General features: G+C 36.8%; 1 protein-coding gene across 1 annotated transcript in view; it reads right to left on the bottom strand.

Annotated features, from left to right (window-relative positions):
- Positions 1–18,469, bottom strand: part of LOC139721558 (ribosomal protein S6 kinase alpha-5-like) — a 76,536-nt gene that overhangs the window by 32,894 nt on the left and 25,173 nt on the right. Inside the window, exons 3-4 of the mRNA XM_071632873.1 lie at positions 17,106–17,324; positions 15,305–15,420 (exon numbers count right to left, since the gene is read on the bottom strand). Coding sequence (XP_071488974.1) covers positions 15,305–15,420; positions 17,106–17,324 — 335 coding nt within the window. The remainder of the gene's footprint in view (positions 1–15,304; positions 15,421–17,105; positions 17,325–18,469) is intronic.

Below are 18,469 nucleotides of genomic sequence, written 5' to 3' on the forward strand. Positions count from 1 at the left end.
GAATCCTTTACCACTTGCTCCTACTGATACTGACCATGATGCAACATCTTTCATCATATACTACCCTTGAGGTGAAACAAAAGCTGTAATTAATTGTTTGCAGCCCCCTTTTGCATGGTGCAAAATCTTATCATATTCTGCCTTTGAGGTAAAACAAAAGCTGTATCCTAATTATTTCGCAGCCCCTTTCGCCCCTCCCCCTAAGCCTCCTCCCCCTCCCCCCTCCACATGCCCTCCAGCATAATATTATAACTTTCTGAGAGAGCCACATCAGTGACAGTGATATGAAACAGAGCATGGAGTGTCAGTGCAGAGTGTGTATGTGTCAGCACAGCAACATCCATGCTACTGCAGAGCTGGAAGGAACAGAAATGTGTTTTGCCTATTACCCTGATTAGCATACATTCCATCCAAATAAGGATCACACTTCTTGTAAAAATGAAACGATGAAGAATAGATCAATTCTTGGGTACATGGAGATGATTCTAATCATTTTGGTAATTCTACAATCCTTGTAGCCTTGACATTTTCTGCACTTTTCAACAAAGTCAATAACAGGAAAATAACCGCCAACATTATTCAACCATGAACTTGGAGCACACATCATACCAGTCTAATCCCTTTGAAGAATGTAGTCTTCTCTCGCAAACTTTAAGAGAAGAATCTATCCCTGAAAAAGCAAGCTCTTTGCCCACCTACAGCTTAGTTAAAAAGTCAGTAAAGGGAATGCACTAACAATCCAAATGTCAGTACATTTCCTATATCATGGTGTCAAGAGTGCCTGTCAGAAAATCTCTTGCCATTACCTCACTCTGACATCAGTGACAAATTTCTCTTTTCATTTGTTGAGTAAAATGTCATTTATATCTTTCTTTCTCTAAAAAAAAAAAAAAAAACTTTCTCGTGACTTTGCTCAAGGGATATGTCAAGGACACAATGTTCCTACGCATCCTCAAGGCCAAGAAGTCTATACTTATCGTGTAAGTTCAATAAAGAGACTTTCTTGTTTGCTCCGTGAATAAAACCAGGAACATAGTAATAAAAAGAAATGTTATGGTCACAAGACTACAACAATCACATCAAACGGCTGGTACTGTGCTACATTAGATGACAAACAGTTGTTCGAGCAGTCATGTCTTTTGATATGATACTATTGTTCATGTACGAAGGCTGCTGTAAACATACACCAAAACTCATCTTGGAAGGCAGTATATCCAAATTCAATAGCCATATAATTTCACCTAAACGTAGCAATAATGGCAGCAGTCATACACCTCTTGGTTATAAACTGCTACCACACAAGTAAGACTTTGACCACATTCCAGCAATATCCTCAGGGTTGCATCATTGTCCAGGTACCTACAGTAATCATAGAATAGAATCAATCTGTTTGTGTGATATACCCTGGCTGTGTTTGAATAGACTGAATATCTTGTTTATGTATGTTTTGCTTCTCTGAATAGGAGGTCCCCCTCCTACACACATGCTTCAACTTTGGTTACCCCATCTGATTCAGATTATACAGAAGTTGCCAAAGCCCACTCACTGACTACCACTATAGACTTTTATGATCATCTGCGTCAGTGGCCAATTCTACAATTACAAATGTATAATACACAATAAATCAACTCAATACTCCACGAGCCCTTTTTTAACAAATACAGTAGTCTCCATATAATTGGGTCTCACTTACTGTAAAACTGGATATTTCATGTGAGTAATTTCTAGCACTCTGCAGAGTAAGATTAATTTCATGCGTTTTTAATTCCACGCTATCAAGACATTACATTTTTATGATAAGCAAAAATATTCGCGTGCTACTATTTTGGCGTTAGTTTTTTGGTTACGGGATTGAATGCGAAAATTTCTACTTATACAGTTATCAGGTACTCTGCTTAATTGGCAAACAAGAATAAACCCTTTTGATAAGTGTTATATTTAGCAGAGCATAAATTGGGTAAGCATTTCAATTAAACAGAAATTTTCAGACAACAGAATTTTTTTTGTAGATTCCCATACCGTCTTTAAAATGGGTGTATATACTATGAATTCTAAAAAAAAAATAAACAAACTGAGGTGCTGCGAGAAGAAAGAGCACTAATACTTCTGTTTAACATGTTAAGTTTACAATTGATTCTCCATATATCACTATACAAGTAGACGCATTTGTGCATGTCGTGTACAAACTCTTCCACCAGCACAACGCACATTTTCTACACTGCCACAATCATCATTCCACAGCTAGTTAGCTCTCGAGAAAAACGAAGAATAACCTAGCTCCACTTAGATGCTCGCCTTTCTTTAAACCGTTTGCAGAAGAGTAAAATCACTGTCACCATTAAACATATGGGGACAACAGAATATGCTGCAGCATGCGGCTGCAGGCCAAGTATAAGAATCTAACTACACATGATGCATGTTAAGTTTAGTGGCATGCATGTGGCTTGATGAGGGCTTGGCTTACATGATTTGGGGCTACCTGCAGACTGTTTGCAAAATTATCCAGCAGACACTTCAGAGAATTCTTGCAAAGGACTTTAAGGAAAAAGACAAGAGCATAGGAGAGAATAACGTTCTTGTTTACAAGTCATATGACTACATCCTGCTGCATAAAACTCACAATCAATGCAAGTCAAATGGAAGAACAAAAAAATCAGATCAGTTCCTATGATTGTTGTTGGTTTTTTAAAGGGACTTACATAACAAGTGACACACAATTATGACTGCTTTTTTCATGTTTTACAAAGTCATGGTTCTGTGATTTGTTTGAAATACAATGTACACTCAGCAAAAAAAGAAAGTAAACACTTTTTTGAAGTCATATTTTTCATAGAAGATTTTAATGAAAATCAATGTATTATATACCATTTTAACGGTAATTTAAATTGCTATTAAGCTAATAGATTAATCAAAAAGAAAACTTTATGCATGAGTGAGCACATTCGTTTTTGTCCTCCAAGGCACAAAATTAAAAATTGCAAAAATTGACACGTTCTCTTTCATTTGCTAATGCCCTTCACGATAACATTGACTACAAAAGACTAGTTTTACACAATGAGAGACATGAATGAAATAGGAAAAATAAGTTTTTGTTCTCTTTATCTCTTTATAACCTCTAAGAAAAACAAAGTGGGAAACTAAAGGGGAAAAATAAGAATTTTCTGTCAAGACAAACTTCAAATGACATAGGGAATAATAAGCATAAAGATGATAAAATGAGCAGAATTTCTTTATCTATTTCTTTTAATCTAGTGATTTGGGAGTCCATGTGACAATTGCAAGAACCAAACATTATTTACAATTTCTGAATTTGAAAAAAAACTCAAATTTCTACCATTTTTGTTAATTTTTACTTCTTCTCTTATTTCATTTGAATTTAGATTTGACATAAAATGCTTTCTTTTCCTCCATTATTTTTTGCCTTCATTGATCTTTTGGGCTTTAAAGATATCATAGAGATCAAAGGTTTATTTTTGAAACTTAATTCATGTTTCTTTTTGTGTGAAATTTGTTGTTTGTTCTTATTGTTCCATGGAAGAGCACATACGCATGAATGACAACTTGTTCAGTTTTGCAATTTTTACTTTTGTGCCCTGGAAGAGAAAAACAATGGTGTTCACTCATGCGTAAAGTTTCCCTTTTTGTTGATCTACCAGGTTGATAGCCAATTAAATTACCTTCAATATGATGTATAATACATTAGCTTTCAGCCAAATATTCTATGAGAAATCTAAACTTGAAAAAGCTTTTACTTTCTTTTTTTGCTGAGTGTACATTTATGAATGGTGAGTCTTCACTTATGTATAAAAGCAGGGTCTTGGCATGGCTTATTGATTTTAATTATTTGCAGTTGGTCATTAAATAGTTCTAAAGAGAATAATTTTGCCAGGTTTTTATACTCCAACTTCAAATACAATGTACCATATTCGCCGGCGTATAGGCCGCAGTATTTTTCAGAAAAATAAAAATGAAAATTCGGGGTGCGGCCTTTCTGGCGGCAAAACCAAAATTGGTCTCTGCAACCCGGCAAATCGGGAGTAAAAACTAGCGCATTTATACATGTATGGGACTACACAATAGGCAACCAAGGAGGCAACCATCCCCCGACGATATGAATACCGGTATACAAATCTTACAAGCAAAGCTGCATTCCGTGTTTGTTAAGTTATTACCTCACTGGCAAAAATTTGGAGGTGAGTTTTTGTTCGAGTGTTTGTTCGAGTTTTTTGATTGAAAGATGTATCTAACGTTACGTGTGTGCGAGAACATCGTAGTTTGTATGGTACCCACTCGTTTATTTCCGTGTAAATTTAAGTATTTTTTTTACCGTAAAGTGTCTTCATCATTCGTCTTCAAGCATCAGGTTTTCACGCTACTTTTTAGTTTTTTTTTTTTTTTTTTTTTTTTTCGTTCACAAATCGGGGGTGCGGCTTATACGGCGCTGCGGCCTTTGCGCCGGCGAATACGGTATCTGGTTACCTCTCATCTAGGCTTCTCTTACATCCCGATGTGCTCACACAAAGAAGACAAAAAAAAAAGTAGTTTTGAGCTCAATTAGAATTCCTACAAAACACATGATTTATGAAATCAATAATATTCCAAACATATATTATCAATTTCATATTAAACCGTTTCAATTTCTGTGAAAAGTAGACTACAGTCTTATGTAAACTAGCATGGATTATACCACTAATGCGATGTACGCTACTTACTTAGCTACCACTGGGTCGGCAGCTATGAGTACACGCTGTACATAAACAATATATCCGGCAAAATCTTGTATTATAATCCAGACGGGCACCAGTCCCAACATGGTCAGACAACAGAGGTTGGACTGCATGTTGTTTTCCTTGAAAGAGTTTCAAGAGAAAGAGGAGTTTCTGGAAAGGCTGACTTTGGACGAGTTGTAGATGTAGTGACATGCCATGCTGTGTATGCAATACAGGGGATGACACAAGTGCGAGGTAGCTCTGACATGAATGAAACATAATCTCCAGTTAAACGGATACAACGCTCAATTGGGTAAGAAATGCTCAGCCCGACTCTACCTGATTAAGTAGAGTCAACTGTACTACAAGGAGTAACATCTTCAATGGCCTTTCTGTGATGCAGGAGCAAATGTTTTCTGCATCAATTTTCTTTGCTCTGCACTGCAGGTAGGCACATACAATTGTAAGACAGTTTGTATCGATGGATCAATACAGCTAAATTCACACTGCCCTTTCCAATCTTTGCTCCCTTACAAATGATTGTGAGCTGACTAGCACAACGTCTGCTTTCTACTTTCATTATCCCTCTTTAGTTTTGCAATATTTCTGTCGTCTTCATCAACATAGTACATTATATATTCACATTTCTAAATTTTTCCCCTCGATTCCACTTGCTGAGATTATGGGGGGGGGGGGGTGATAATGAATATATACAACTGGCAAGATTTACACTGAAATAACCTTCATTGGCTCAGAAGAGAATTAAATGCTTTGTATGCATTTACGACAATTACTCTGTTTGATTCGTATCAGGCATGATGTTCTCTTGTGTAATAATTTCTGTTTCACCTCTCTCCCAGGTCTGTTCACCATGAATCTCCAACATGATAGTCTCTACATTCAGACTGCTTTACGCCACTACCAACTGTGTTCACCACTTTCAATGCAAAGTATTTGTAGCATACACGTATGGAGAAGTCGCTTGGTTTTTCTTATCCTTTGTACAGACAAAGTTAACTTCAAAACTGATCTGTATAGAAGTTAATTTCCAGATGTATACAGTATGCAACAAGAAGCAGGAGCTAAAATGCATTGTTTCTTTAGCACATGTACAATACAGGACTCCCAAAAACTTCTGACATTAGGATTCATCATGAGGCTTGCTTGTCCTAATACACTGACCTGGGTGCTGAAGAAGATTACTGTTTGGTAGACACAAATGGTGTGAGTGGATCTAATCACTAACACTAGATGAAGCCTGCAGTCAGTCAAATTAAACATCTAAAGGGCTTTTTACACTTGTGTTTCTTAACCCCGTACTTTCTCTGACCCAGGACTATCGTTAGTCCCGTACCAATTTTTTCAGCTTTTTACACTCGCCAATAAATCCCATACTAAGCTCTTGTCCTGGGCTAAGGAGAAAACTGATCTTTTTACACTTGTATTTCTTAGCCCCGTACTTTCCAAACCACATGAATATTCATGATTATGCGGTGCACTGTACAAGTACACGCACACACCGGCAGCACTTGATTACCTCGTTTCTGATTGGTCAGTGGGGGGTCGGACTTCGTCTCCATCGCTTAGCCCCGGATTATTTTTTCGTTCTGTTTACACTTGTTTGTTTGGCACCGCAATTGCGGTGCTAACCCTGCTATTTTGCAGGGCCAGATAGTACGGGATTATCGGTGGGGCTAGCCCACTTTCGCAAAAACAAGTGTAAACAGAAAGTGGGCTAAGGAAAGTCCGGTACCAACGGTGGGGCTAAGGCCCCCCCCCCCCCTTTAGCCCCACCGTTGGTACGGGACTAAGCAAAAATTTGCAAGTGTAAAAAGCCCTTAACAACATGAAGATCCCAGCTACGGCAATTGCATATCTAGATGAAGTCCCGAAATGTACTCACCTTCAGTGTAGACAAGAACTTTCCATGCATTTTAATTTCGCGAATCTTGGCTCTCGCGAAATTCGCGAAATTACAATGCACACTAACATTCCTTGTTTTACAGTACCTTGGTATACAAATATATGGGCATTTCCACGGTAACTCACGTTACATTTTGAACTCAAAATTAGGTCGTTGAGATCAATATCCTTAAAACCTAATTAGTGATATGAGTTACTATATGTGAATGAGTATCATGCACCTCCATCCTACCTCACAGCAACATTACATCCACAGACTCTTATGAGAACTATGAGAAAAAACACTACAAATGTCGGTAACTCACGTTACATAATTTGGACATGCAAAAATTTGGCATGTCTTATATTCAAAAGTTTCCTCAAACAAGAAACAGAGAGACTTTAAAGTCTATTGTGTCAAAGTCATGGACTAACAACATACATCACCGAGTATGGTAAAAATTCAAATTGTCTTACATTCTCCAGGTATCGTCATGTGAAGCGGTAACTCACGTTACGGTAACTCACGTTACAGTTTGTCCACATGATCACAGGACGATTTTTTGTCTTAATAATCCAAAGAAAACTTACCAAGACAACTTTTTTCACAAGCAAACTCCATGAATAAAGAATCTAACTTGATTTGAACATTGATCTGACAGTAATTAATCCCATTTTATCCATGAGATTACCAAAAGGCAGGAAACTTTACATTTAGAATACCAACTTGAAGATAAATTTCATTTTTAATTGAGTCGTTTTCCAAGCTTTCATTTGTACTGAGACAAAAATTGTATTCAACAAAATGATATGAAACAGAGTCTATTTCATTAAATTACACTCTTTTCCAGTTAACAAATGCATCAGAAATTGAGGATTTCATTGAGAATCTGATTTGATTTTTTTTTATTTTACTAGATTTAAATGGATTTCAGGCTATCTAGATAAAACAAGTCATCCATAAACTATTCCATTTAATACACTGAGTCACGAGACTAGAGACCTGTACATGTAGTCTGTGGAGAGTTTAAAGGTTCAGTATATTTCAATAAATCTTTTAACTTTTAAACAATGCAATTTATATTCCAATTATTTGATAATTGTTTGAATTACTCAATAATCAATTGTTTGTATGTTTGATTTGTTTACAAATTCTTATACTCAACTGGTACAGAAATTAGACTTGAATTACAGATACTGCAGATAAATTTTAGTTATCTGCTACCAGTATTGATCAGTTTAATAAAACATGTTCAAAAATGTTTAAGCCTTAAAAAACAATGGCTTTGGTCTATGAAATGTCAAGTAGCCATTATTTAAATTGTACATGTATACATGTAAAAAGTATACCAGTATTTTCTAGAGTAATCAAGCAGACTGAAGCAGTAAAACCCAATGAAAAACATGAATAGTAAATATTTTGTGATCAGGAGGATAACTATTAATATCACAAAATGTTGATCGTTTGCTTTAAGGTACATGACTGTCCAGCTCTTAAAGAAAATGTCTGATAATGAGGTTCACATTCAACAAGTTTTTGGTAATAGATTAGCATGTAAAGTAAATTATAGTAAACATGGAAAAGTTTCATTGTAGGATTTTGCAACAATATATCTAAAACCTCAGAGTAGAATAGTATAAAACACATAAGCGTGTCAAATTCACAATGTTCAGTTCTCAAAAATCTCAGAAAAAAACAGCAGGAAGCGAGCTCCAATCTTAAAATTCTGTTCACATGTAAATGTTTCAGCCTCATAAACAATGGCTTTGGTCTATACAGGTAGGTATAAACTATGAAATGTCAAATAGTAATCACTTGAATTACAAAAACAAGAACTTTTCAAGAGTAATCATGCAGTGATTATCCCAATCAGAAGGCTATTAATAGTTATCACAAAATTTTGATAATTTGCTGGAACAAGGTCCATGCAGCTTTAGAGGAAATGTCTTTCAACAACTTTCGTAACAGATCAGTATACATGCACTGTAATATTAAATAGTAAATATGGAACCTGTTGAAGCACATGTGATGAACATGTGTAATTAATACATTGTACATGTAGACCAGTTGGTTTGGTGATAGAGAGAGACCAAGAGAATAACAATCTACTGGAAATAGAATCTTAATACAAAAGTTCAGTAATCATGTACTCATTGGTCACTTACAATCACAACCTTCATATCATTTCTTGGTATTAAAGAAAAATCATGTCGGTAACTCACGTTACATTGTGGTAACTCACGTTACACGGTAACTCACGTTACAATTTTAAGACCTCTGTTATGAGAATTTGAAGCAAAGTGGTAAAGTCCTATCATATTTCTTGGATGTGTGCTGCATAGTTATTTGATAATCCAAAATACCATGTCTCAGTTGGGCATAGTAAAATTGCTAGGTTAAAAAGTTCATGTTTCGGTAACTCACGTTACAGCAGCTTCTCGAGCTATGTAAGAGCACGCTGATGTCCGAAGTACATATCTTATATCGAGGTCTCCACTTTATTTACTGCTAGATTAATATATTTTTGATTTGTAAAACCAAACAAAGTTTGATTTGAGCCTCAAATATAAAAAATAATCACAAAGAGCAACAAAAATGCATTTTTAGGGATTTTTAGGTCAAAAAATGCTTTCTGGTTTCAAAAGGTATAAAAATGCACAAAAGGGAACTTTTCTTAAAGGTAAAGTTGGTTTCACACACTTCAAACTATGGCTAACAAAGTAAGATTATCAGTTGTTCTGAAATATGCGGGTAAAATTTTGGTGGTCATGTCGCACAACTCACGGAAATGCCCATATACCAGGCCTGAGAGGTTCTGGTTAAAACCATGTGCATGAGGTTACTTCATAACAACACTATTTTCTGAGGGGTGCAGCCCCAAAGAAAATAGTGCTGTTGAAGACACCAAAGGCACATAGTTTAAACTATGGCTTGGATATTTGTTTTATATCCCTCACAAATTATTTCAAGAGTTCAGCAAAGTGGGATTTACTCACTGTTTACAGACTTTGGAGTTTACCAATCACCCAATTAGATTTCTATGCACATTTTCACCTGACTAATGCTATGCATTTGAGGCACTTTTTGTACAGGTTGCTATGAACAGTGCACTGCTACATAGAATATGTGGAAAAGTGCAATATAAGCAAAATATAAATTGTTCAAAGTTTATTTTGGCATAGGTATGTATGTTCGGTATCGAACATTTTATCTATGAGTGAGAGTTACATACCTACCCATTTAACATCTGCCATATTCTGATGCCAGTCAGAATTGTCTGACTGGCATTAAAATGGCAAATGTTTTGGACCTGTAAGTACAGCTAGATGAAGTAGTTTTACAATATACAAAATTTCAACAATGCAAATATTCCATGTTTACAGTGAGCAACAATTCATATTCCATGTTTACAGTGAGCAATAATTCAACCTGCAATTTCAACCTTGCAACCTCAATTTTGCAGAAGTACATTGTACCAAAGTAACCATGTCAACTTCACTGTGCAGTGAATACCACAATGACAAACAAAGCTGTCTATTTCTATTCTATGATACCGACATTGCTATCACAAGCTAAAAAAGAAAGAAAAAAGAATGCTCTCCCTCAAGCATCTTGTGATTTAAAGACAGCCAATCCCTTTTGCATGCAAACTCTTGAAAAATTGGTGAGAACACTTAGGTATTGAAGAAAACACTATTTGGAAACCTCCTGTAAATTTTGAATTCAAGAGGGTCTTTATTTGTTTAGTTAAATTGACCACTAAGATTTGAATAATTTTTTCCGTACTACAAAAAAATTACAAATCTAAACTTCTAGTCTAGTTTTACAGACCTGTGTGATGCACTTAGTTGTACATGTAGTTCATGTAAGTGGTGTCTTGTTATTTGCCATTGATAACAAAGTAAGAGAAGCTAGTGAATTCTTCTTTACTGACAGCTTTAAAATGCATATCTGTTGTTCGAAGTATAAGTATCATATTACAACCACAGGAGGATTAATGTATGCAGCTGTGCCTAGTACACAGAATACGTTACGGTGAGCGTTTGGTGCATTATTTGAATTTTAACGGCTAACAACCTTCAAATATCACAGAAATGTTATAGATATACAATAGTCTTGTCATTCTGGTGGAATATATCATGTTCTGTGCTATTTGGGAAGGAATGCAAAAGGGAAGGGCCATCTTTAAAGTTTATTGTTCAAACAACTCGTCATGAGTCCATTGCATGTCTGAATTGTGCAGACCAGCACACCCACACGATACCTGAGGCCCCTGGACGGACAGCCAGACAAACAAGGGCAGGAAGTAGCATTCACAAAGCTTACAACATCTGGGATACTATGCACTGCCCACATTCAACTCCCAATGCTGGGACGTTGCTATGGAGATCGTTGCCTACATGCCACTGACAATTCATACATTTGTAAAATGGTCAGGCATTGTAATAAAAGGATGGGAATGAAGCACTTATCAATTCCATAGCTTGGAAATTTTGCTCAATCCAGAAATTTCCATTCCTCCAGATGCCAATTATCTTTATTTCCTCTCTCCAATTTTTGATGAATGTCCCCAAATTTACATTACTAGGATTGTGTATCCATATATAAATTAACTTTAGAATAGATTTGCTGTGAAATGCCAGAAGCATGATGCGTTATTTAACATGAACTGCCTATAAAGGTAGCTTGAAGAATCTAGTCATTTGATATCCAAGCAAGTGCTACTGGGCTTGTTCTCACTGACATTGAGTTTTTAAAGGCTTTTATTTTTAAAGATCAGGCACAACCATTTCTTGAACTTCACCACAAGCAATCACTACGACCAATTTATAATAACCATAAGATAAGCAATAGTTGTATTACACTTGCACATTCTTTATTAATATTGTGAGGCAATTATGGGCAACATTCTTTTATTTTTCAGAATGTCATATACTATGCTCCAGAACCACAAATAAATTGCAAACAACACTGTTTACATTATAAGCACAGCAGCAATCACAATGCTATTTTATACAGTTTTGACATAAGCAAAGATATTCCTGGGTGGTTGCTCTTCCCTGTTTAAAATTCATCTTTCTGCCATTCACCACACACAATGTACAAAGACTGTACAGTACTGATACAAATAATGCCAGCTACTGTATCCATCCATTTTCAACTTATGCCAGGAGCTACAATGTATTACTAATCTACTATACAAAATGCATTGTGTGTCCTTAAACCCTGTCATAAGGGCAATGAATGTATAATATACTGTCATCTTTTAGATTCACTTGCATGAATACTAAACAAGGCGCACTATTATTGCATAAACTGAGTAGATTATTTTCTCTTCCAAAGAATTCTCAATCAATCAAATCAAGATTACGAGCGATCTAATTCCATTAATCGCATACAGCACAATTACATAGCATGATTATACACATTGTAAATGCAGAGTTTGAAGTACAAGGATAAGGTTGACTCAGTATGTACAATTTCAATGACAAAATATAATATGTCAGTAAATGTACGCTTCCTTGAAGGAATCATCATCAAGTAGACTAGCACAGAAACACTGGTGTAGGAAATAAATCAGGGTTAAAATATAGGTGAATGGGTACATTTCATAAATGCCTAATATAAATCAATTCAACACTAATAATTGACTTAGAAAGGAAAAATAAAAACTGTGTACAGCCATGTTAATTCCATTAAAGTTCCTTTCCCACGCTGAATAAGAAAACTGAGAAGGATAAATGTCACTTCTCACTGTCCCGATGCTCCTGTTGGCTAATCAATGACCTGCTTTCTTTGCAGTACATGTACATTAAGGGTAGATTAAAGATCAAAGTGGAATAGGAAGAATCTATTAGTGCTAAAATTTCACACTTTTACCTTTAGCGGTGACTAAATTAATCCCAGTATCTGACAAAATATTCCTCTGCCACACTACTCCTGTGATACAATGAATTCCATTAAATTGACAATTGTGTTAATACCCTCCAGGTTCCCTTTTTTTTTTCTTAATGTTACCCCCACCTCCAAGTTCTGTCACAACATGTAATATTTCATAAAAATGTACCTAATTTCGCACTTTATACCTCTGAACCTGTGCTGTGATCTATTGAATTCAGTGATCTTTCTATGGACAGTGAAGATTTCAGAAATACCTGACTTTACTGTCAACATACTGTAAAAATGAGACCTCATCAAAGACCAATGACCTTTGCCCTATGGACTCCGACTGCCATACTAAACCGTCTCATCTGCATCTCCATGAAAAAGATGTGGGCTTCTTTTAAGTACTTCCAGAAAAGCCTGGTGACAAGACTAAGGTGGTTAGTTTGAGGTCGCCATAGGATGCCATGTCATTAAACTGTCCCAATATTCCCACATGAGAACATAACTCTAGAAAAAGTTATTTCAGATGCATAAAGCCAGCAAGGGGCATTAAGTGAACAGTGTGATACTAATGGAAGCAATGACACAGATACCAATTTTGAAGAGCTCATTGGACACCATGTTTGCTGATTTACTGGCATCAAGGAATTATCAGATACAACTCCTTGCTAGCATTAAAGCATTTCAGCTGTCTTCCTATCTATTACTAACATGTTCTAGGTGTCACTGCTCTTTCTTTCAAGAAAAAAAAAAATTTGATGCCTCTTTGCTTTTGGTCACACGTTTGCCAATTTTAATGCTTGGATTTTACTGATTTTATTGAGATTACCTCTTTTCTTCAAGAAATTCACAATTCTAGCTAAAAAAAAAAAGCACTCAGATTGCACAGACCCTCTGCAAAGCAGCTCATTTGCACCCTACACACATGCTATAAATTGCCCAATTTCCCAATGATAACTAGGGGCCAGTGTAATAGAGTCAAATTCACCAGTTTCCTGCATGCTGTGCCTCAAGTACACGCTCAGTACGTGTATACATGCATGCCTCAAAAACACACAGCTTAAACTCCCTTGTTTGTTGGCACTATTCACCAATAATAATCCTTCAAAAAACTTCCTGGATCCAGATGGCAATCCAGATTACTTCCAAAATTAAATCATCTGTCCCTAGTGTCATTATCAACTTTTTCCTGTAAGCTTCATCCAAATCTGTTTGCAACTTTTTCAATTTTCCAACAGACAGACAAACCAACGCCAGTAAAAAACATAACCTCTTTGGCGGAGGTCATGAACAAAGAATGGGGCATTTAGGGAAGTGTTAGCAAAGATGATGAATGAAAGCTGCCAAGGAATGGTACACATGTATGCATTCATCTGGCTAATATGGCCAGACGAGACTTAGGCCCCGTTTACAGTGCAGGGCTGGGCTGAGCCCGGCCTCAATTGCGGTACTCGACCCCGCAATTCTGTCTGTTTACAGTGGAGGGCTCGGCCCTGGCTTTTAATTCAAACCTTTCAATATTTTGTCATAGTGGCGCTCTGCTTGTATAAACAAACAATTATTATTGGGAGCGTGCCGGTCGCAATTTGGTACCGCATTTGGCCGAGTTTGCGGTTACAGTGAAAAAAGGCCAGGCCGAGCCCGGGCTGAGCCCGGGCCGAGACTACTGTCTCCAGAGCTTGGCCAAATGCGTGGCCGTTTTTTGGTACCGCATTTGGCCTTTTGAGCATTACACAGTGAAAGGAAGGCCGGGCTGAGTCCGGCCTTTTCACTCAATGTAAAACGGAGTCTAACTCTAGCATGGAATTCTCGATGATATCTCAGTGATGAGAGGTTTTAATGATGCAAGAATGGACTACACAAAGACCCAGTGTCACTGCTCTTCTCCAGTAGAGAAGCATGACGGAAACAACATATCCATTCTCCTCTTAAAGTTCTGTAACATTTAGTCTTGTACAATGTACCTGTGCATTGCACTTCAGGGGGTGTTTCACAAAGAATTTAAAAATCATGGTATGTATTGGTTTTCCTATTCAGTTTATTAAATGTTTTCAGAATCCACTTCAAATTGTTACCAATGTAATATTCAAAGAAAAATTCCTTGTCCCTTTTTCGATTTTGTGCACTAATGGCTGCATGTATAAGTCTCCAAAATCTCTGTTTTCATTTCCTAGATAGAATATTAATGAAGACATACGCTGCATACCATCATTTTAAGTTAATCTTATTTTTTTTTTAGTCGACTTAAAAATTCATTGTGAAACACCCCCCAGCATTGCAGGTGTGATAACCATAAAACATAAACAATACTGAATAAAGTTAAATGACTACTTCAGCTGTGAAAGTTACAGTCAATGAAAGGGCTTGACAGAGAGATAAAGGCAGATTACAGCAAATGGCAAGCTTCAGATGTGTACACACTACTACAGGATTCAGATGCTACAAGAATCAGACTATAGATTCAAAATGGAGTTCAGGGCAGCACTTCATGCAACTTGTCAGTCACAACTGACAAGTTTCAAATGTTTTAAGCGACTGAAATCCTTGCATCTGATTGGCTGAATGAAAATTTGTCAGTAAAAATCACTGACAAAACACTTTGCCCGCCAGGATAACACTGAATGTGTATGTGATAATTTATGTCTGGGAAACTTCTTCAACAAAGTACGAAGAACGGAAACTGCCACTCATGAGCTGCGAGGTGAAATGCATCCAGAGTTTGTAACTAGACAAACAGGAAGTTTGCACAAGCACATTCTGTTTACTGCTGCCACAGTAACACAGTGCATTCCATTTTCTTCCTTACCTGGTGCAGGCAGTCCAGTGCAATGACAATTTCTGCTATGTAGATCTTGACCTCACTCTCCCTAAAGTGCTCCCTCTGGTACAGATGAGTGAACAGCTCACCGCCGCTGACATAATCTGCAGGCAGGAGAGAGTGAAACAACTCTTACTCTGTGATCGTCTAAAGGAGTTATGAGATCAGCATGGTACGGTGTGTCTTTTTGATATTTGGTTGTTTTTTTGAAAAACATGATATATGCATTATGTTATACACAAACAACCTGGGGAATGTTGCATAAAACTTTTTACCTGAGAAAACTTAAGTTGATTTTTAACAGAGTTTTTCCTGTGTTATAGTCAATGGAAATTCATACTAACCTTAGTTTTCAGTTCTTACCAGAGTCTTGCTAAGGTAACATATCTTATGCAACAGGTCCCAGGTGTGCACCCACCGATTTCAAAGTAAAGGACATTGTATCTAGTGGTCAAATAACTTCTTCATGTAGTATACAGTTGTATGTATTTCAGGAACAGCATCATATCGCTGAGATGCAAAACTTTATTACACAGTGTTATCACAGAATACCTGAGTGTAGCCTTTTACTACTAAGTCGTATGATGGGCAGAGGTCGGAAGATATTACTCATAGCAGGATCACTGATTGATTTGATAGTGATCTGTCAAGGAAGTTTGTGTCAATCTTGATGAGAGAATCACATCACAATTAAATCATAAACATAATGTCAATGTTATAGCCTCAGAACCAACTAACGGGTGTTCACTAAACTTTCAACCAAGAATGCTTGAAGCGACTAATCAAGAACGGTAGTTGTGCCCGCTTGTCACCCAATCTGTTCATCATTTGCAGACACATGATTGAGATTAAAACTTGATGTAGGTGGAAGAGCACCACAGACGGACACTGAACTTGGTATTTTTGAATACATTGTAGGTTCAACCATAGAAGGATAAAGGGATGCTGATCCTCCAACATATTCCCATTCGGAGGGAATGCTAATTTAACACATATTCTTTACCAACTGTAAAGCAAGAAATTTTCACAGCATTAAAATTTTGTGAACTGGAGCTGACGGCCTTTTTTGTGGCGTGAAATTTTCGCAAATTGCCAGTGGCATTCAATAGTGTGGACAAGAACTTTAGCATGCATTTTAATTTTGCGAATCTTGGCTCTAATGAAATTCGTGAAATTAAAATGCATGCACAAATTTCTTGTTTTACAGTATGCGCTTGCATTCTGCTAGCACTCTCACTGTTCACTAATAAAGAAATGCTGACACACACACAATTACATTCAATCGTTCATACATACAAATACATACACACACATTTGCACACATGACCAAATGTACCTGTTTTCTACAGCCAGTAGGTGACCCAAGGCCAGTCGGTTTATGCACTTAAACCTAAACATGTGCAATACACTATGTAATTACTTATGGCATCCATGTGATCATGAATCCATTTCAGCGACAGTTTGAACATTGATCCCCGGCCTACTGCATAAATCACACTAATAAGAGTGTCCTTAATCACTGTGTTTCCATGGTTGGGGCGAGGGATCGTGATCACTGATGGAACAGTCTGTTATTCAAGATACTTGAAAACACACGCGTACACAAACACACACCTGTACACACACACATACAAATGTATGATAATTTTATACACATGATATGCACACAAACAGTCAGAACATCTTGAGAAATTAAGAATTGATTTTCACAGGCTTCCCATCCCCCCCCCCCTCCCAATACCAAATGCAATGTTGATAAGTTTTGACTGCTGCTTCCCTGTCACCTTACCTAGAATGAGATTGAGCTTGGAGTCGGTCTGGAAGGCGTAGTGCAGCGTGACAAGGAAGGGGCAGCTACGAACAGCCTCCAGGACCTGCCTCTCGGTCATGGTGTGCTCGGCCGTCTTGGCCTTCTGGACGATGGTAGCCTTCTTGAGCACCTTCATGGCAAAGAGCTTGCCATTGTTGTGACTGCCCACCTTCCTCACCAGGAACACCTTGCCATATGCTGCAAAGACACAAGGAGAGAAGACACAACTATGTTAGCATTGTATATGACTAAACTATATACCATAACTTACAGGAAAATAAGATACAAATGAAACAAACTTGTTATGAGGTAGCTCACAGTTAAGATTACATTAAATCAAAAATGAAAAACCAACAAATTAGAGAAAGTTCTTCAAACACAGAGTTGTAAATGACTTTACTTAAATAATTACCCTTTGAACAGCTTCTTGCGTTCACATTAATAAGGAATGTTTCATACATGTGTAAGTAAATCAAATCAAATTAGAGTATATTTAATGAAAGTTCATTTCAAACACAAAGAGAAAGAGATTAACCAGCATTTTTTACTTTAATATAAATGTCAATTCTATGTCCATATGTAATCATTAACTAGTTCAGTCAATATTGATTTCCTGTCTCATATTCCACAACCTCAATAATATACAGAGTAAACCCAAGATGTCAAACTGCAGAAACGTCTCTAATCATAATTTTATATCACTAGTGGAATGCAGTCTTGTCTACGAGCACTTTAATATTGGGAAAGAAATTCACACCCTTTATATTGAAAAGGGTCAAGTGCTATTGACACCTTAAGACAACAACACCAGACTTCACAGCAAACTTCATAACGTATCAAAGCACCCGTAAACCTAGCACAACTACACAAAACATGGAGAGAACAACACTATAATGCACTTCGGTGCACCATTATGACTGTAGCCTATACCACTGAATCATATGGTGCCAGTAATTTCCCAAGTATTTTAATATTTCAATGACATACACTGTGTGATACCTTTATTTTCTAACGAGTAATAAACTATCTGCATTTCAAAGGCACAATAACGTCCTTGTCTTTTTTAAAAGTAATTTTGATGATGTCACATCACATCAGACAAATGGATATCTGCACACTAGATGCAACAACCAAACTACAGATCTGGCAAGAAATATATTCAATGCTGTTTGCATGTTTAAATTAGTAAGTCTGTGTTTGCATCTACCTAGCAAGGCAGACATGGCACTCAAATGAGCCCAACCTAAAGATAACAAAATATCTAAATACACATTTTGTTTTTCAAAGAAAAACACATCTATTGACACTCTTAGTCATTTATATTATGCAGGTCTGCAAGAATC

Source organism: Diadema antillarum, unplaced genomic scaffold, assembly GCF_040938485.1.
Source record: "Diadema antillarum isolate AM-2024a unplaced genomic scaffold, OU_Dant_1.0 scf00000145, whole genome shotgun sequence".
NCBI lineage: Eukaryota > Metazoa > Echinodermata > Echinoidea > Diadematoida > Diadematidae > Diadema > Diadema antillarum.